This window comes from Diachasmimorpha longicaudata, chromosome 1 (assembly GCF_034640455.1).
Source record: "Diachasmimorpha longicaudata isolate KC_UGA_2023 chromosome 1, iyDiaLong2, whole genome shotgun sequence".
NCBI classification, from domain to species: domain Eukaryota; kingdom Metazoa; phylum Arthropoda; class Insecta; order Hymenoptera; family Braconidae; genus Diachasmimorpha; species Diachasmimorpha longicaudata.
In genome coordinates, this window is record NC_087225.1 from 5,846,282 (window position 1) to 5,867,961 (window position 21,680).

The 21,680-nt window shown below is 37.2% G+C and overlaps 3 protein-coding genes across 4 annotated transcripts in view; 2 read left to right on the forward strand and 1 right to left on the reverse strand.

Annotated features, from left to right (window-relative positions):
• The first annotated feature begins 57 nt into the window (after positions 1-57).
• Positions 58-21,500, forward strand: LOC135163753 (juvenile hormone esterase-like). Its single transcript, XM_064123511.1, has 13 exons — positions 58-372; positions 6,601-6,839; positions 6,926-7,323; positions 7,398-8,148; positions 18,281-18,420; positions 18,491-18,619; positions 18,850-19,012; positions 19,083-19,268; positions 19,520-19,939; positions 20,004-20,158; positions 20,592-20,736; positions 20,818-20,953; positions 21,133-21,500. The coding sequence occupies exons 3-13, from the start codon at positions 7,099-7,101 to the stop codon at positions 21,311-21,313; spliced, it is 2,631 nt and encodes an 876-aa protein (XP_063979581.1). The 5' UTR covers positions 58-372; positions 6,601-6,839; positions 6,926-7,098; the 3' UTR covers positions 21,314-21,500.
• Positions 367-2,677, forward strand: LOC135163758 (uncharacterized). Its single transcript, XM_064123525.1, has one exon. The coding sequence runs from the start codon at positions 473-475 to the stop codon at positions 2,675-2,677; it is 2,205 nt and encodes a 734-aa protein (XP_063979595.1). The 5' UTR covers positions 367-472.
• The window catches only part of LOC135163772 (all trans-polyprenyl-diphosphate synthase PDSS1), a 40,764-nt gene continuing 28,515 nt past the window's right edge, over positions 9,432-21,680 (reverse strand). For both annotated transcript variants that reach the window (XM_064123561.1, XM_064123571.1), the window contains 4 exons: positions 13,655-13,744; positions 13,242-13,373; positions 12,744-12,938; positions 9,432-12,586 (listed from right to left, as the gene is read on the reverse strand). In XM_064123561.1, coding sequence (XP_063979631.1) covers positions 12,365-12,586; positions 12,744-12,938; positions 13,242-13,373; positions 13,655-13,744 — 639 coding nt within the window. In that variant the 3' untranslated portion in view covers positions 9,432-12,364. The remainder of the gene's footprint in view (positions 12,587-12,743; positions 12,939-13,241; positions 13,374-13,654; positions 13,745-21,680) is intronic.

The following is a 21,680-nucleotide window of genomic DNA, read 5'->3' on the forward strand; positions in this document are numbered from 1 at the left end:
AACCGTTACATAAGTAGGCTTATCAACAGCTTGTTATTGTGTTTCGTAGCTGGACGACAGGGTTGGAGTGCGCGCGCGCTGCTTCCGTTACCGTATTAATTTGAATACCTTATTCTGTATACCATTATGGTTTGAACCAAATCTACAATTGTGTTGTGTGTTTATTATTTTGTCGTGTTCTTTTAATTTTTGTTTAAAAAAAAAAAAAAAAAAAGTTTAATCGCTAACAAAATTAGCATTAGCCAGGTTACCACCGACAAACCTAACCTAGGCGGCGTCCATAACCTAACAGTGGCGGCGCCCGGCGCCAAGCCACTCTTCACAACTCTGCCTGACTCAGTCCTTGAAATGGACTCGATGGAAAACAACAATGTCTCTCATCTACCCATAGCGGAAACAAGCAACATCACCAACAATAATACCGATTACCTATACCAAAACAACCCCACAATTGCTCTTCCTAACCCAAATAATGCTACCCCCCCCCTCATCCGCCATCATCCTTAACGACCCTTTTCTATCTCAAGCTCAAATTCATCCCTCTCCCGAAAGCACACTATATCTACTTCAGCCCAATCTTACAAATGATGACAACATTAACTCAACTCTCTTCTATGCTGCCAAACAATCTGAATTTCTAGATCATGCAAACGACAACCAAATCCCTTCAGATTATCTCAGGGACCCCTCTCTCAACACCCTTAGACATTTTAACAACCCCTCTCCAGGAAGCTCCATCACATCACCACTTGTAGGCGAGATGCTCGATCCAACAATGATCATTGATCAACAACATGCTGATAAGAATATTTATGGCAAAAGATCAATGTGCAACGAGGGAGATGATAGCGACCCTGACTCAAACTCGATGAATCCCCCCAAGCAAATACACAAATCCCCCCCGACAACCAAGACAATAACCTCTCCATGCAAAAACAACCCTCAACAAAACCATACCTCAAAACCCACACAATCTACTTCTCAAAATAACTCTCCCCCATCAAATAACGTAGCTATGGAATCCTCTACACCCACTCAGACTCGAACCCAACATCCCTTTCGCCCAACTATTCCCGATAACCTGAGATCTAATCGTTATCCCCCACAATCCAGAAACCAAACATTTGAAGTCCTCTTTCAAGCAGACTACTCAAAGCCCAATGCCAACCATCTCCACGCTATCCATCTTGCAAGAATCATCTACAAGATTTTAAAAGAGGCAAAATTGGGAACTGATCGCCATGAGACCAGAAAAGTGGGCTTCTCTATTATTGTCCCCTTTTTTAGTGCCAAACAAGCTAATACCGTCATGAATCACCCATCTCTCGCAACAGACAACATAATTGCCTATATCCCCGAATTTAACCTCTCCAGACAGGGCCTTATTAAAAATGTGCCACTAGATATCTCAAACGAAGACCTGATGTCAGACCTTCAATCCTCAGTTCCATTCTTACAAGTCACCCGCTGCAATCGCTTCACTAAAAATCCTGATGGCTCCAGACAAATGAGCCAATCGACCACTATTCTTATTAAGTTTGAGGGACAGATTCTCCCTCCTATGGTCTCCCTGTATGGTTTTCGACTGGAAGTTTTCCCTTACATCTCCCAAGTAAAAAGATGCTCAAAGTGCCTTCGCTTTGGACACTCAAAGAAACACTGTCAGGGCATGGCTACTTGTAATCATTGCTCAGAAACCTCCCACGATTCCTCCTCTTGTTCCAACCTCAATAAACCCCCCAGATGTGTGAACTGCAAAGGGCCTCACCCTTCAACTGATGAAATCTGTCCTACCCTCCACATCCAACGTCAAACCCATCAATATGCTGCAACTAACGGTATCACATACGCGGAAGCTAGATACATCTTACAAAATAAGAAAAATGACAATCCTAAAAACAATCACACCCAACAACCCAACCCCTCTATCAACTCATTCCTCCCTTCTCTCCCACTGATCTTTAACAACTCGACTTTCCCTCCACTACCCCACACTACCCCCTCATTCACTACCCAAGATCGAATTTCGCAGGCCCGAACCGCGAACCTTTCCCAAGTGGTCAACAGTTCGCCACCCCCAAACTCCCTCCCACCCTCTTTCTCCACCCCTCAGTCCCATCAAAGCTTTGACAACCACAATTCTGCCCTAAAACCTCCACTAAAACCCAAGAAACAGCGACAACCACGTCAATCCATCTCTCACCCACAGCAACTACCTCCTCCGACCCACAAACACCTATTGATTTCACCCAATGGTGCTAACTATCTAAACTCCTTTCCCTCTCAGAATACTGTCGAAACCACCCCAACGACTCACACTAATCGCCCTCCCCTGTATAAAAGCTCAAACAAGAAACCCTCAGACCTCCAGGAAATAATGTTCCAAATAAAGTCTTTCTTAGATATCTTTCTTACCAAATTAGCTGACCTTGTGAAAACTTTAGGATTAACGACTCACTTAAATGAAATCTCCACTCTTTTCGACTCAATCAAAGTCCCAACCCCCCCTCACCCCCCCATCCCTCAAGAGACCCTACCCACCAATTCTCACCAAATTATCATCACTCCCTCATCTTCCTCCTCTTCCACCCTCCCTTCTGCCTCCCCTAATTCAACACAAAGCTTCGTCAACACCTCTCCCATCATTCAAACTTCCCCCATCCCCACCCCAATATAAACCAAAAAATGGATTATACAGATGATAACACCACAAACTCATCTTCTCTTAAAATCCTTCAATGGAATTGTCGAAGCCTTAGACCCAAGATAGGAGAAATCCGAAACATAGCTCATAAATATGATCTAATCCTCCTGTCAGAGACTTGGCTAAAACCCGACCAACCACCGATCAAGATTCCTGGGTTTCAATTACTCAGGGAGGACATCCTGGACCAACAAGGTCTAGGTGTAGCTCTGGCCATCAGAGATAACATAAATTACGCTCGCATCCTTGACATTGAAAAGATCTCCCCTAACTTACATCTCTTAGGAGTCAAAATTCCCTCCTCTAATGGTGACATAGCTATTATCTCTCTTTATAAAAAACCGAAAGTGCTGATCTCTTCTGATGAATGGCTGAAACTACTCAACTTTTGCTCCACCGCCCATGCAACAATAATAGGTGGCGATTTCAACTCTCACTCCGAACTCTGGGGTAGCGTAACCTCCTGCGAATCAGGTTTAAACCTCTCTGATGCTCTCACAAATTCCCAACTTATCCCTATCAACGATGGTACCCCAACAAGAACTTCTTCCCCAAATGAAGCCCCTTCCTGTATCGACCTCACCCTCGTCTCATCAAATATTGCTCTACAATCAGACTGGACTGTCCTATCAGACCACATGGGCAGTGACCACTACCCCATCTCTATTCTCATTAACTGTCATCCCATATATGCAAAAAATTTTAATCATAAGATCAACAAATCTAAAGTAGACTGGAACCTTTTTGAAGACTGGTTAAAGGACAACCTAAATTTAGTCCAAAACCTCGCGAACGAAACCCCTATACAAACAAAATATGAACTATTTATCGACAACATTATGAATGCGATATCCTTTTCTTCCCCCAAACCCAAAAGGACCCTCCCCCAAACCTCTCCTCATTACACTTCCAACAATAAAAAACAGAAGAAAATCTCCCCTCCGGCCCCATGGTGGAATGAACAATGTTCGAAGGCTGTAGCTCTTAGGAGAAAAGCCACCACCGCCTTTAGAAAAGTCATCTCAGAAGAAAATTTCACTGAAATGAAAAAACAAACCGCCCTCACCAAACTTGTCATCAAAAAGGAAAAAATAAAAGGTTGGGCCAATTTTTGCATGTCTCTAGACAGAAACACCTCCATTAAAACTGTCTGGAATAAAATCAAATGGTTTAAAAACCGCCACAACTACAACCCAGCTCATATTCCGAAACAAAACAATGAATCTTCAACTAAAATGAGAGACTTTATCACTAACTTCTGCCCAAATCTTCCACCTAACCACTCCCCTCCTCCTCCTCCTACTTTGCCTTTCGAGTCCTCTCCATTTTTACAAAAGGAGTTCTCCCCCCAAGAATTCTCCCAAGCCCTTAATTCTATGAAAATACAATCCTCCCCCGGTCTTGATAAAATCGATTACGCCATAATCAACAAATTGCCTCCAGAATATAAAAATATTCTACTAAATATTTTTAACAAACTCTTAGAAGCAGGCCAATTTCCAGACTCCTGGAGACAAATTCTCGTCTTTCTACTCCCAAAATCAACTCCAAATAAATTCCGTCCGATAGCCCTAACCTCTTGCTTCTTGAAATTAGTTGAAAAAATCGTGTCAAATAGACTAACTTGGTGGCTCGAAACCCAACGCCTTCTACCAAACACCCAATTTGGATTCCGCAAGATGCGATCCTGTGCCGATAACTTAGGTATCTTATCCACGGAAATCCTCACAGGGTTCGCATCTAAAGAATTTACCGCTAGCGTCTTCCTCGACATAAAGGGCGCCTTTGATCATGTAGATCCTTCCCTACTTTACCAAGATCTCGCGCGCCTTGGCATTCCCCTAAAAATCGCAAATTTCATCTATTTCCTCCTCGCCTATCGACAACTATACTTTGTCATTCAGGGTAACTTGGAAGGTCCCTACCCAATGGACAAAGGTACAGGCCAAGGCTCAGTACTCAGCCCCACCCTTTTCAATATCTACCTTGCCAACATCCCATCTATCGACGAATTAAAAGCCCAATCTTTATCATTCGCTGATGACCTGGTGATTCTCTCTCGTGGTCGACATCTCAGCAGCGTCTTAAAATCGGTGGAGAAATCGGTGAGCAAGATCTCCGAGTTTCTGACAGGAAAAGGACTAGAAATCTCACCAGAAAAATCCCACTTAATCATCTTTTCCAAAAAACTATTCAACCCCTCTGATCACTCAATTTTAATCAATCATTCTCCAATCATAGCCGAAGAATCCACTAAATTCCTGGGAATCAATCTCGACTACAGACTCTCCTTCTCTAAACACCTCAATGCAATAGCCCAAAAGGGCAATAAAATAATCTCCCTAATTAAATCTCTTAGAAAAACCCACTATGGAGCAGACCCCAGAAACTTAATCGTACTTTACCGTGGTCTCCTTCGTTCTTCAATTGAATACGGCAGCCACATTCTTAGATATTCCAATCAAAATGAATTCGATAAATTAAACAAGCTCCAATACTCTGCTGTGAGACTAGCAATCGGTTACCGCGGATCCACCCCCATAAACATTATGCTAGCTGAAGCCTCAGAACCTACGCTTTCCCTTAGAATATCACAACTCTCAGACAGATTCATGTTGAGAACCTTCTCGCTATCGCAACATCCTCTCCTAGAAAAACTCGCAAACCTACATCTCATCCTCGAAAAAAAGGGATCTAACATTCATTTCATTAAAACTGATTTCCCCCTATATCGCTCATACAGAAGACTCCTCATTCACCAACCAAAAATCCACTCTCACGCTCTCCCAGTCCCTTTTCAATTCCCGTTCAGCCTTGTTAATTCGACTCCCTACATTAATACCTCACTAGGCCACCAAATTAAAAACAAGGAAAACATTAACTCAGCCCTCCATGAAGGGCTGTACGCAGAAAATTTAGAACTACATACCCAAATCTTCACAGATGGCTCCAAAACCCAAGATGGGAACTATGTGGGCTACGCAATCTTTATCCCCTGTCTTAACATAACGATCAAGCACAGAATCTCATCATTCAGCTCTATTTTCACAGCCGAAGCCCTAGCCATCCTCACCGCACTAAATGCTATCGACCAACACAACATACAAAAATCTGTGATCCTCACTGATTCATTGAGTGTCCTTACAGCCCTAACTCACCTATCCCTCAAATCAATATCCCACATCATTTACCAAATCCTCGAGAAATGGACTCTATTATCCCTTAGTGGACTGGAGATCTCTTTCGTTTGGATTCCTTCCCATGTCGGCATACCCGGAAACGAAACAGTCGATTCACACGCGAGGGAGGCAATAAGGAGTGGAGAGGACTTGCCCTCACCAATTCCTTATTCTGACTTCAAAGGCTCTATTAAAAACAGAATGACTTCCAAAATGGCAAAGCTACTCCGCACTCAAGCTACAAACTTGAACAAAGGCCAAGAATACTTCAAAAAATTCTATAAAGGCTGGCATCCCCCTTGGTTTCAAACTTTAAAAATTGACCGTCCCCAAATCGTTCTAATCTCAAGAATGAGATCGAATCATTTTAACCTTAATCAAAGTCTGCATAGAAAAAAGATCGTTGGATCTCCCCTATGCTCCTGCAAACAAATAGAATCTCTCCCTCACATCTTCTGGTACTGCCCTTTATACACAAAAGAGCGCCAACCCTTTATCAAAGCCTTGAGAACATTAAACATAAACACCTTCAATTTAACTAAAATTTTAACCTCCCCCTCATCAAAAATTTGCTACATCATTTATAACTATCTCAAATCTATTAAAAAACTTATCTAACAACACACATACCCACCCAAGTTCAAATTCCTACACTCTCCCTCCCACCACCTCCAAACTTCCTTACCGACTACCATTAACTCTGAAATGTCCCTATAGGGGGACAACGGCCGCAAGACTAGAAAGTCAGTGCCATAAAAATCGAAGAAGAAGAAGAAGAAGTGTTTCGTAGCTGAGTGGTTATGTTTCAGTGTCAGCAATTTGTTCAAAATTCCAATCTAATTCTAGCTATTTGAATGTATTGGCAAAGAAGTTCGCGACTCCCAAGTTAATTAAAAACAAATAACAACAGAACAACTCAACAAAAATAACCTAATGTGCTTCATTTTTTGAAGGCTGCAATACAAAAATTCATTCCTTTCTATTATAAATAAGTAATTATCTGACTTCAACATTACTATGAGTGTTTTTTGTCATTGTGCAGCCCACTAAAACTCATCTAAAAGCCTATAAGGATGTTGCTTTCCCGGTATTGTCACCGATCCAGATAGCGCAGAATGCCATGTGCTCTGTCTCCCACCTGCTATTTTGAGCCCCACTCCTGAATCTTCGCTAAAATTGTGTTTTTGTTTTCGTGGTTTTTGTGAACAAAAAATAATGCCTTCTTGTGCGGTTCAAGGATGCAAATCGGGTTATAGTACAAATCCCGAAAAAGTACATTTTTTTTCGGTTCCGAAAAAAGAATTAACAGAGTGGAGAATCGCATTAAATCGTGATGATTTGAGTGCTGGGAGGGCTGTGTGCGAAAAACATTTCCGAACTCAGGAAATAGATTGGAAGGAGAGAGTTGCTATAATTAGAAATGGACAAGTTTTCGGCAAGGTATGTTTGCAGATTTTTTGTTCATGAAACATGATGTGATATTCAGGTAAAAAATATTTGTATATATGTCTTAGACAAGCTTAAAAATTCCACGGCGCAAAAAAGGAGTAGTTCCGTCCATTTTTCCCTGGACGGAGGACTGGGATTCTCAACAACCAAAGGATTTAGTTGCGAGTCATCGCAGGAGTGTGATTGACATAGGAGAGGCCATTGACGAAGGATTGGGTTCTGATAATTCATTTCCACGCCCTGATAATGATGCATCTAATGCTGTTCCGATCCATGAAAATCAAGAAAATTTGGAATCACCCTTGGACATCCCTTCAACTTCAAATTTTAGTGATAGTGAGAATCTTGGATCGTCGGAAAATGCATGTGCTTCACCATGTTGCAGTAATGAGGCAGCTGATTCTGTTTCATCACGTGAAAATGTTGACAATCTCACACCTTCGATTAACTTTAATGAAATGGCACGAACTAGTTTCAAACTTCCTGAAGGATGGTTACAGGAAGTAAAGTCCACTAATGATGGAAACGTGCTAAATTTTTTCGTAACTAAAATTATTGAAAATAAAGACTCATTAAACGGTCCAAACCTTGTGATACCAGTAATCTGGAAGGCGATTCTAATAAAATCTAATTTAATACCTCAATGCTACGTCTTACATCAACCCTGGGATTATGTTGATCGTGCACCGATTAGACACATTGAAGAAATCCAAAATTTGATAAATACTATTGATGGACTCAATGTCTGCACCGGCCCTCTTCTGCACGATGAATTCGATCAATCGAAATGCAGTATACTTCACAAGGACATTACAGGTATTTGGCGTCATAACAAATGCACTTTTCTTATTGACAAGCTTAACAAAAATAAAGCATGTAATTCCTGTCAACGAATTAAAAACACGCTAAGACAACAACTGCGTCGAGTTAAGATGTCTGGTGATCCACAACGTATTCGTATCGTCGTATCCCCGAAAAACAAAAAAGATCTCGCTAAGCTCCGTGAGAAAGTCCACACTGCTAGAAAAGCCACAAATCGAGCACACGAGAAAATATCGAAATTGGGGAAGAAGCTAAAGGCGCTTTGACGCAAATTAGGAAGTGATGGAGACGTGAATGTGAGCGAGTATGTCCAAAGTGCAAACTTATCGAAAATACAGCGATTGCATTAAAAGAAATCATAAATTGTGCAAAAAAAGAGCCCCATAGGCAGACGATACAGCGATGAGTGGATTTTACTGTGCATGTTGTTGCATATGAGATCTCCTGGAGGATATAAATTGTAAAAGGATACCCCTTGTTTCACCCTAACATTCGGCTTTATTGCTTCATTCTGTTCCTGGATGAAAAGTTTGTCGAACATAAAGAGTCCAGATGCCTCTTTGATAATATCCTTGAAGACATTTATACTTTTCCCGTCGCTGCCTTTCCCTTGTACAAAACATGCGACCGAAATACTGTATAAAATTATTCGGTGGTTCTTGGTTGTTCTCTTGCAGGAATTCTGCACGAATTTTAATCGAGATCAAAAGAAAATTCATTTCTTAAAGAGAAAAATGGCCAAGATGGCTAAAACGTAATTTGCAGTCCTATAATTGTAAAAACAGATAGTGAATTAAATTCTGTATATTTTTTCATTATTGTATGTATATAGCTAAGATAAGCACTTAATTCTCATTTTTATAATATACTAAAGGGAAACAAATTATCGTTCTTTCTTTCTTTTTTCTGCCAATGCGCACAAAGACTCTGGCGTCTATTCAAATCTTCAAACTCCCAAGCGGAGCCGAGCAGGTTACCATCAGCGTCACCTAGGACGTGACAGTATCTGGGCAGCTATCGGACAGGAGTTTCAGTGGGCTGGCTAGTCATTAAAAAAATTTCTATAAATTCCTAACCAATATTAAAGATTTAAACCAACGTTCTGGAGAGTGCACTAAATTTGTAAATTTCTATTGATACTGTAGGTGAAGTGTGTGTAAATTTTCACTTTGCGCACAAGCGGTGGGAAATATCATTTCTGGATTACAACCAAATTGTGCTTGTGAACAGGACGTTCAAAAGAATTTTCATTAGGAATAAATAAATAAAGAGGATAGTTTTTGATTTTAGTTTTTATATTATAAAAATACTCATACAATATGAATTTAGTTTATCCCCAAAAACAAGACAAAGAAAAAAACTGTATCATTGAAATAATTATGAAAATCTAAGTAGACCCACACCAAGGAAAGGCGTAGTGGCCTTTTGGGACTGCCTAAATTATTATTTACAAGAGAAAGTACATGCAATTGACTCCCCTGTGTCCAACAGTGCAATAATCATCAGAAAGTTTGACTCCGGACGAAATTACTGAATTAATCTCTGTTGTACTAAAGATTCTTTCATTATCAACGTTATTTTTCCTCGTAAATTCATAAACTCCAATGTTCCATTGTTAAACAATAATATTTCCTCTCAATTACAATGGTTTCATTTCGTATGCCATCAATAACAATTTCACTCTTATAAATATAAAATTCTAGGTTGTGAGATACTACATATAATTAATATATATACATTAATTTGTGTCATGAATATAAGTTATTATATTATTTACTGCATTATATTTTATCTAAACGATTAACAATTTGAGCAGTGTATTTAATAAACTCATTAATCTATAAATGGTTTGATCTCATTTGTTACATTTATTCCACTCGTTTAAATTCTGGATTATTTTTATTTCTATGAAAATATACTGTGCTTCATTCCAATGAAGGAAGGAAATCCACTAGAGTACGGGCAAAATAAAAAGTTGACTTTTCTTCTGAACCAGTTTTTTTTCAATACCTAGGGATTGAAGGGAGATACGCAGTAATTGGAAAATATTTTTGAATTCTCGCTTTTCTCAAAAAAGGTACATTAATATATTTTGCCTTCATCCAACTCCACGATACTTTCAAACTGCTGATTTAGAAGTGGAGTAGGGCTTAAACATGACTTGATTTATTGAATATCGAATTATTTCGATAACGAATGGTTTCAGGGAAAAATATCCTGTAACATTCTTCGTAGCTCAAAACAGTACTTATTACTTATTACGCAATAAACTATTTATCCAAAATCACTCGTTATCAAGATTGCATGAATAATACTCAATACGTACTCTTATTGTTGTGAAAAATTGGAAAATCATGAGCTCACAGAAAATTAATCAATCATGCCCTCATAATATAGAGATTGTTAATTGTGTGTTACTTATAAACTTTTCATTATTCATGAAAGTGACGAAAAATCGTGTCTAATAACGTTTCCCTAATTTTCATACTCACCAATAAAAACATTCATGTAAAACCTGAATCGAATTAGTTAGTTTTACCAACTCAATTACTCTGAATTATAGCTCTTCAGATTAAATCCGAGTAGAGAAATAAAAATGTTCTACACTCTCTTTGGCTGATACTCCGAAGAATATCTATTCAAACTGAAGAATCTCGTGGAGATGATTCATAACAATTATTTTTTTTATTTACAAAACTCCGGTTCCTTTTTAGTAATAGTATGAATGAAAGGTCAGTGATCCCTTCAACTATATTCTTTTAAAATATCTGTGTTCTTCAGTTCCTCGTGATCTATACGTTTATTAACCCTCTAGAAAATTCATCTAATTAAATAAACAAAGGTCTGGATGAGGATAAAAGTATCGTTAAGGTATTGCAATGCCTGAAATTGTCACAACTACAACTTTCTGTACTCGGTTTTCAATCAATAAAGCTTTCTCTAGATCGCATTATTCGCTAAATATTAATATTAATATGAAAGAATTTGAAATAAAATTATCCGATTCCCCTTTGACGTCAATTTTTAGTAAATATTCTCAGATCTGGAGGAGACAGTGGAATTTTATTTATGAAAAACGAAAGCTACGGAGAAAGTTTTCATCATAATTTCAATATATCCCATAGATTCAAAGATATATTCCAAAATCTGACGTCAGAGAAAAATAAACCCATATCCCTGTCGTAGTTCACTGCACAATCCATCCCAAAATTTCTAAAACTGGAAGAAAATTTCTCTAGGTAAAAGAATTTCATATCATAACGGTGCTGAAAATATTTCAACACCAATTGAAACTTTATCCGTTTTTAACGCCGAATCATCTCCAAAAACCGGTTTCTAATTGATGCATTGACTGTATTAAAATTAATTCTACAAAATACCCGCCATCAGGGTAATCTCAATCTCACTCTTTCATTTCCTATGAACACAAACAAAAAATTGTTAAGTTTAATGAACTTAAGTCAGTGTGCGAAATGTTGAAATGTAACAGAGAATGATTTTCACCTTTTTTTTAATTCGCTAGAAAATTCTATTGGGCTTCTACTCACTTATGGTCGAACCTGTTCAGAAAATCCCGGTCCTATCGATTGCTTGTGTTCAAGAAAAATGTTCAATGTTAAATATCTTACACAAAAATTGAGTGAATCCCTTTTTTCGATACAATGTATCTTGCTGAATCTTTAACGTGGAATTTTGTTAAGTCAAATACCCATCTTTTTGTTCCTTCAGTTCTTTCAACAAAAGGCGAAAACTAGAGTGCAACGGTATTTGGAAAAATGAATAAGCCAAATTCTCAAAAGAAATATATAAACGGAGATATTTTTTAATTATTCCATCGTCATTAAACTTCAATTTGTGCATAAACCCATAACTATCTCAGAATTTAAGAAGAATTTCCGCATTTCTCGAAAAATCTATTCATACAGAAAAGATTGAACTAAAAAAATATTCAAATATGCAATTCTTTCTCCTCACAATCTGAGATATTTCCGAAAATTCGATATGGAAAGCTTGGAGTGATAATGAAATGAAAATTTCCATTTGTTACGTTTCAGCACTTCCCAGAAAATAATAAATTGCATTCACTCCTTTCAGTCATTCATGAGAACAAAAATGTTATAAACGATTCAATCGATCAAAAAAACTTCACTTATTCACATGTCAGGTATTGTTATCTACTTTACGTCGATATAAAAAAAAGAGTGATGGACTATTTCATGCGATTGAGTACCAGGTCACTGACGACAACGAGTCCCTTCGAGTATGGACTCTCAGCAAGTGATTGAGCAAGACGTACAGCCTCGATACAGTGTTTCTTCGCTAAGAATCTCGTTTGATCGAGACCTTGTGACTCGTGAACCAGTTCAAATGCTTTTTCAACGTCTCCAGGCTCTTGGAAACGGCGCATTATCATGGGATTTAACTCTGGATACTGTAATTAGATGAAGAAACAATGTTAATCGACTCGGGGAAAAATTCCACTGACTGTAAATGGATATTTCAATTTCAATAGACAATGGGTTAAAAAATGGTCCCGACTAATTTTTTGTAATGTAATGTTTCATTATTGATAAATAATTGCAACATACTCTTTCACACGCGAAGAGAACTGGTGCTGTAGCCAGACCGAGCTTGAGGTCAGCTGCTGTGGGCTTGCCCATCGTGGAGGATGAGGAAACGAAGTCGAGGAGATCATCGACTAGCTGAAATGCTAAACCAATGTTTCTGCCATACTGGAAAGCAAGTTCCGCTAATCTCTCGTCTGCCCCCGCCAAAATTGCAGTCTGAATAATGAAAAAACATTATTTTGTTGAGGTCCCTAAGCTGTTTTCTTCTTTGAAACATCTTTTATACTCGTCTTATGTATTTCCAAGATATTTATAAAATAATACCCAAACGGTTTTTGTTTTTATCATAAGATAAGATTTCACGACGTGAAAATTAAGAAGATCAATGATTACGAATTATTTGCATTTTAATAGGATGATAAAATGACAGAATAATTGGACCTTGAACTGAAGTGTCAGTTCAGATCACTCCATACTACTAATTTAAAATAAAACCAGACCGATTTAATAAAAACTCACAGCTTTGGCAGAATTAGCAATAAGACTCGCAGTTTTCCTGTACGTCTTCGTGAGGTAGTGTGCAAATCTCTCATTCTCAGTTTCTTTTGATCCCAACTGCATGAATTCACCTTGCACTAAATCTGTAATAACCTGGTAGAAAACAAATAGATGAGTAAAAGTTTCAACACATTATGAAAAAGCTACTTCTGTAATTAATTTCATGTGGTTCACATGGGCTCAAGGCACAGTGATTCTCAATCGCGAAATCACCAGTAACATCCAGTCAACTGGTAAATGTCAACGATAATCGGGCCAGTGAATGAAAGCATCGGTTGGAGGGGAGTATGAGGTATTAATGACTTTATGACTGCTTTTCTTCATCGTGAGGATACATAGGGAATTATTTTGCCATGCTTGAGTGAAGATCGTACCTGACTGAGGGTTAATGTGACATCGTCGCTCCTCAGCCGTGCTATCATCATCGAGGCCACTGCGAGAATATAATCACCACTCATTGCCACCTGGAACATGAGCAGAAAATTGGAATTTCAATAGTGTGGCTGCCAGTTTCAATAGTTTTCGATGGCATTGGTTGAATGCGGAAACAATAAACAATCATAAATTAAAAGGACCATAGAATGCATAATTATTGATAATTGTGAATTGGGAAAAATATGTTGGGCATAATTTTTGGACAGGCTTTTATGTTTGACAGGTGTTGAGGACTTATGTTCAATGATTATTAATATATTTTTGCAACCGTGTTAATCCGCAAAATCATAGTGAAAGTTGAAGATCATATTGCTTTCAATTTGCAGCCCAAAAGAATGCAGAATATTTTCTGATTCATAAATAAAAAAAAGCAGAAATATTTTGCGGTTCGAAATTTAATTTTTTAAATAGTCGGACTATTTAATTTTGGAAATAGTCATTCTCTTCACGTTCTTAATCCAAGATTCCCAACATGTTTCGAATTAAATCAATACAAATCTATTTGTAATTGCTAATTGAATGAATATAATCAATTACGTCATGCGATTTATTAGACGGGTCATCATCAATTTCAGATGTAATGACAATTACAAAAATAATGTCTGTGGTGGGCACTCACAGTACTAATTTCAAACGCCACACGTGAGCTTCGTTCTAAATGCACCTGAGGTATTCATTTCCTTTCACCTTAATTATCTGTCGGTTCCGTTGACGCTCTCTCAACAATTAATCGCACTGTGTTATCGAAAAATCTACAATCTCCGGACTTTAGTCAAAAACGGTTTTACCCTAACCCGTTCTTTTGAACGATTGCATTATTCATTGGTGGACAGGATGAGAGAGGCGAGATGAATTTTTTCCTTCAGCCAGATCCTGATACCCTTCTTTCAGATAAGAAAAAATAAAAATATGAAATTGTCCATCGAACTTTGCTCACAATTATATAATTATCGTATTACCTCAGCTATGAAGGCTTTGAGAAAGTACCAACAGACATTTTTTCTGGGGTTTTTGACAAGTCGTCTCAAAATAATCAGATGAAAACATTTATGACATAAGGAATGATAGATGAAGATTTCACATTCCACTTCTACAGCTTCCACATATTTCTAAAATATTTGTTAATTATTACAGAATTTGAACCTTTTGACAGATATTTCCGGTAGATTTTTCGAAAATTCATGTGAAATGAAATTTCAAAACAGTTGGAATGATGCACTTTTAAAGTGGATTTAGCTATTTCGTCGAGAATATCTTCATTAAAAAATAGGATTGAGATATAATGAGAAATTATAAATATGAAGATGTCTAACGGTTGACCTCTCTCATCCTCAAATGATTAATGTTTTGATATCTTACAGATTTAGTCATACTGTCTGAGCCTGAAATTTTGTGTAAAGATTGAAATGTTGATTTTACAGTGGATGAATTGAGTGAGGAAATATACATGTGAAATTTACTCTTTCATTCATGTTCTGATGTGTCTATTAAGTAAGTTAGAAAAAGAGAAAATTGATCATTGAATGCGATTTGTATTCAAATTATCATCGCATTATTCATATAAGTACTAATTTGGATGAGTTTACATATAACTGCCAAAGATATGCTTCTGATGTCTAAATAATGCATTTGAGAAATGTATTTTTCTCAATTTCGTCAAACATTTTTTCCTTCAGAACATGAAGAAGTGGGATAATAGGGAATAATAAATGTGGAGAGCTGACAGATACCGTTGACATCTCTAGTCTCCATATTGTTGATACTTTGTGATCTGGGAGATACAGTTCTATTGGCCGGATTTAGACAGCGAGAACAGATACAGAGATTTTTTCAAGATTTCTGATACTGACAATTTCATTAGAGATTGGAATGACGATGTCATAGTGACGGATGTAAGTGAGGAAATGTGCGTATCATTTTCATTGTTTTATTCACATCTTGATGAGATTTTTGGAAACGAAAATATGGAAAGAGAGAATTGTTTGTCGAATACCATTCACATTCATACAACTATTGTAATATTTTTACAATTCAAGGCTTGAGATTAATCAAGACCCATTTTTGTAGAAATTCAGACATGTAATAATTATCTGACAAAGACATTGAACTATCGACATTCACATCTAACCTTTCCTCTTTCAACACATCCCTAAAATATTGATTAATTATTAAATCCTACGAATTTAGTGAGTAAATGTGAAAGGCTTTGTTGTGCCTGATTAATGTCCATGACAGAATTCAATTAAATTGTTCTACTGAAAGGATTCATTAATCACATAATTGGAGATAATAACACAAAGTAATAGCAATCTTTCACTCAAAGGTTTCTCAAAATGATTGGCAATTGCAGCGATATCTCAAGAATTACTCACTCTTTAACGAAATGTCACCCGGAATTTCTTGCAGTGATGCAATTTCCATCAAGACCTGTCTCTTAATGCTATTGTCTACAAGCAATCGATCAGCCGGCATTGAAAGATCTTCAAGTACGAGAAGGTAAAAACGAATATAGAGCGAAATTGAGATATTTTTTCATCTTGTGTGAACTAACAAATGATAATTTAAAGTCGAATTTGTAACATCAAACACTCGATAGTTTCTCTTATCTTCTGATTTTCGGAAAATAAAAATATTTTACTGAAAGCACTTTTTCTTATGTTTCATAAACCATATCACAGATTGAATCGCTTTCAATTAATTAAAATTATAAATAACATAATTATTTTCTAGCATTATTTAATTGTTCTTTTCCCCGAGAATTATCATAATTTTTACACTTTTGTTGCTTCGGTTGCTTGTGTACCAGTAATTGAATATGTTAAAACTTTCGTATACACTATTCTTTTAGTGATTATTAAAGACAAGTATTAAAAAACTATTATCTCTCCGACGCCCGGCAATTTTCAAATGTCACTGCGGTCTCCCCTTGAAAGAAAAGTCTCACTGGTATTTCCCGTGGAAAGTCTATGGTCTATGTAAATAAGTATTTCACTCATCTCTTAATGCACATATCCACAAAATACCAAGCACAATGGGCCATAAATAATGTGCGTCTTGCCGCAAAAATTCATTCCACAACTCTTAACTACTAGTAACAAAAAAATATATTACAGTTTCTCCCTTTCATGAAATGCTATTCCATTTCTCAATACCTGGATATGGAAACAAGTCATTCGAGGAACATTGAGATGCGTTTTTTAGGAATGATGCATTGCACAGGTGAGTTTCTCTCAATTTCGTCGGACGTTTGTTCCCTCGAAATATGATAGAAGAGGAATAATAGAAAATCATTAATACAAGGGATCGTAACTCTTCAGATCCTTCGTCTCCACATTGTCAAAGTTTCTTCATCTCAGGATATGTCACAGTGGATGCATTTCGATAGCAAAACCGGATGAGATATTTTTTTGGGAATTTTTGGGACAATTTTTTTCGACAGAGAATGGAATGTTGGTTTAACAATAGGTGAATAGCCGCATTTGATGAGGAAATAAATATGTAGACAACTGATTAGTATGTCTTGAGGGGGGGAGTAGAGATTAAACGCCACGAATCTCCATGAACTCATCAACATAATGAACAATGGACATTTTGAATTTTTTTCCAATGCATGTCCATCCGTTTTATTTGAATCCGCAGTCACATCTTCTTATATTATAAAAGCCACGATTTTCAATTTAACAACTTGTTTATGTTGCGGAGTTCATGCAATCAATCAGTAGGAAAATGACAAGCGAAAACTTTGATATCTTAGCGGATATTGTTTTTTGGTTGCATTAATGATCAATGAAAACCATTCAATTCTCATTACTTTTACGACGTGCCCTGTAACGCCTAATGTCATTTAAATGATTTTATAAGAATGTATTGATGGTTGAATGATAAACACTGACTTCATTACTGCTAAACATAATAGTGTGAAAATAAATGCCTTATCTTCAGATGTTAAGAAGCCTTTGAAAGTGTTTTTCACTAAAGTGTTTGTTTTTCAAATAAAAAAAAATGAATAGCACTCCACATTTTATTAAAATTATTTCCCAATTTTGATCTAATTCCACCTTTGGGTCGGATCAGAATCGCGAAAGTCAGATGATTGCTTTATAGCCATATAGACTACACTATTTCACGTCATTTGGCGCGAAAACCACGATCCATCGGGTCCTATGACATGATAGTCTATCTATGATTCAAGTGATGAAAATCACATTTTTTCATGAGTATCGTAAAATATCGGACGATACAAATAGAGAAAAGTACTTGCTGACACTCACGATCTGCAGTTATTGAGCTTTCGATTGATTGGAGATGTATAAAAGAATTGATAGAATTCATGTCGATAAGAAAATTCGCACCATCGTGGAATTTCTGATAAAAATTTTGAATAATGGTCTGATAACAGAGAATCAATTTCTAAAATGGTTTTTAACGTTCCTGTTATCTGGGTACCCACTATTTATAAACGCCGACGTGTGTAACAAAAAACAGTAGTGTTGCAATGTCTTATCCCAGCGTAGTAGTAGGATTGCTCTCGTTGTACTTCTGCTGTTCAATTCTAATATGTTCAGCAGATCAAACTGATGTTGTTCAAACAACTAAAGGTCCCGTTCGAGGAGAAATATTAAGAACAATTGAGAAAAATATTTCTTATGCCTCATTCAATGGTATTCCACTTGCCAGACCACCCGTGGGAAAACTCCGCTTCCAGGTAATTATCAATGTTCAATTGATTCACCAGAATTGTTGATTTGTTATAAAAAAAATGTTGAATCATCTAGGCCCCGGTGGAAGTCCAGAGGTGGAGCGGAATAGTTGAGGCTGTAGGACACCGAAAAGGTTGTCCGCAATTCGATACTGAATATGTTGGTGATGAAAACTGTTTATTTATCAACGTTTACACCCCCCAAGTAAGGATCAATTTATCTAGATTAATTAATGTAATACAACACTTATATGTGTGCTGGGAAAGAATAGAAAATACATTTTACTATGGAATGTAACAACTGTTTTCCAGCATCAATAAATAGAAAACTTTTAAGATAATTAGGATATTGTTATGAGCACAGTAATTTGTATTCGTTCTCATCCGATTTAAATATTCCGAATGACAATAATATTTGTTTTAATCGACTTCCAGACGAAGTTCGGCTCGCAACCCTATCCGCGACGACCTGTAATGGTCTGGATGTATGGTAGCTTTTATACTGTTGGATCCACAAATAGTTCAAACTTCGGGCCTGATTTCCTTATCGACCAGGATGTCGTGGTCGTATACATAAGTTCTCGTTTAGGAGCACTTGGTAAATATAAATACTCTGATGAGCCACTTCGACACGTGCTTTCAACTCGTCAACTCAATCCTCATTTTAGGATTCTTATCATTGAATCATCCAAATGCCACCGGAAATGCTGGCTTGAAGGATCAACTACTTGGTTTGCAATGGGTCCAAAAAAACATCAGGAGATTCGGAGGTGACGCACACAAAGTCACAATATTCGGTCAAGGCTCCGGAGCAGCTTCAGTGGAACTTCTCACGCTGTCTGATAAAGCTAAAGGTAATCATTTGAAAAAATTTCAAAATCATCAGTGCCATCGATACTCGTGGAGAATTCCTCTCAATGCGGTTTGTTGTTCCAACGATTTGAATTTCTGTGAAAAAAATCCATCAATTTTTAATAGTCGACAGCGTAAACTTGAACTTCTAACGAAAAATCCTTTCCGTTGTACAATCGCCAATGTTGGAAGTTCAAAATGAAGTTTATCAAGTTGTTTTGAAATATTTGAAAAAATATATCTTCATGTTTAGGACTATTCAGAAACTCGATTGCCATGAGCGGTTCTCCCTTGAATGTTTGGGGACTTTCTACACAGGCTGAAGCACAGGCCTCTGCACAAATGCTTGCCAGTCAATTAAATCTGACGGCTAATAACCCAGACGAATTATTGACGGCATTGTCCGCAATCTCAGCTGAGGATATAGTTATGGCGAGTGAAAAAATGTTTAAAGAGGGAATCCAAAAAGGTTTATCATTTGAATTACTGTTCAGACCCGTTTCGGAAGACGAAAGTGTATCGAAAGATGCCGTCGTAACTGGAGATGTACTTGAGAAGTATAAAACAGGAAAATTCCATCGTTCACCGCATTTGATGGGTTGGGTGAACGCTGAAGCCTCTGGACTCTTTCCCCCGTCACTTCCGGCATTTCCAGGAGTTACAGCCGAAAACGGTACGAAATTATAATATTGTAGGTTTTCTATATTTATGGTAATTTTCATTTTATCAATTTATAGCTCAAAAACTATTGGATAACTTGGTCGCACAAGCACGGGAAATGGGACCACCAAGCGGGGCTACGAAGGACTTTTTCAAAAAATACTCTGCTATGATAACTAGAGGATACCTTGATCCCACGACGAAACGTGCCCTTTGGAATGAGGCTATACAAGTAAGAACGCTACTGAAACTATAAAGCCTTATAATATTGTAAAAGGAGGTTCACTCTGAGGGAAAATTATTTTTTATCGATTCATTTTTGTAGAAGATAATTAGCCTCACCCGTTCAAACATACAGAATCGGATTCCCACGCAGTCAAAAATTTTTTCCATAATACTACGATCTTCTTTCAAAGGATAAGAATGTCGAATCATATTTAAAGAATAATCGAAAAAATGAATAATTTTTGTCACGTTGAGTTTAGATTCAGAACAACTCTGATTCTCCATGTTTTTCAATTGGACGATTCTCTGCAGAAATAATGCGCAGAAAGTACTCAAGAATATTTTTTCCGAAAAATGTAAAAGTTTGGCACCTGACGTGATCCTCCTCGTAAATTTAGCAATAATGAGTTGTCATTAAAATTGAAATTCTGTGCCCTTAGGTGATTTCCAAAGTGTTCTACGCCTCCGGGATTCAAGACACACATTGGTACAGGTCATCGAATGAAACTAGCCTAGTTTATTACTATCGAAATTCTTTCAGCAACGAAAGACTTCTGCACAACATAGATGGATTAAAATTAAATGGTTTGAAATAGCGATTTTGTTGCTCTTATACTATTGTGATTGAAAAATCAATGACTATTATATCCTTTCATCTGAATATAGGTGTTGGACATAGCGATGACCTTACTCTGATATTCTGGATGCCAACTTTGTATGAAATGACAGATGCTTTTAACTTTCGTGGAAAGATACAAAGAGAAAGAGTAGTTAAAATGTGGACAAACTTCGCCAGATTTAGGTGAGAAATCTCCCCACTATTAATTAAGATTTCAGAACTTAATTATTAATTCTTGATTCGCTACTTGGTTATATGAAAAACATCGTTGATCGATATCTGATAGAACTACTTTTTTCATTTTTATAAAATCGGTGAAATTGCTTCATAATAACAAAAATTGTTTTGTTCTTTGTGTGCAGAAACCCTACTCCGGATCGTTCTGATTCTCTGTTGGGTATTACTTGGCATCCCTCGAGGGTTCAAGGAGCACAATTAGCAATCAACGAAAAGTTAAGCTTACTGTGTCGGCACCCACCTGCGGACTGTCCTTTTGATCCTCTTGGAAACAGAATTTCAACGACGCAGAAACCCGTCTTGTAAATTTAATTTTAAAAACTCCAAATCTGTAAGATTTTGCCTCGCGGGGATCATTTGTTAAATAAAGAATGAACTTGTGGTTGCTAACAAGCACATGTGTGATTAGACTCACTACTTCAAATCCATTATTGAAGATGAACAATTTTTCAAGAAGTAATGATCCCTGACCGCTACTTCACGATTATCGCTGCAAGATTCAATTACATAATTCACAAATTAAAAAATACTTTCTTGCAATTATTTAGTACCCTCAGAAAATGGCCCCTTATAAACGAAAAATCGATGATTATCAGGAATTGCGAATCGATCATATTATGTCACTCCAGCGTAAGAAACTAAAATTCCACAATTTCACTTTCGCGATCGTATC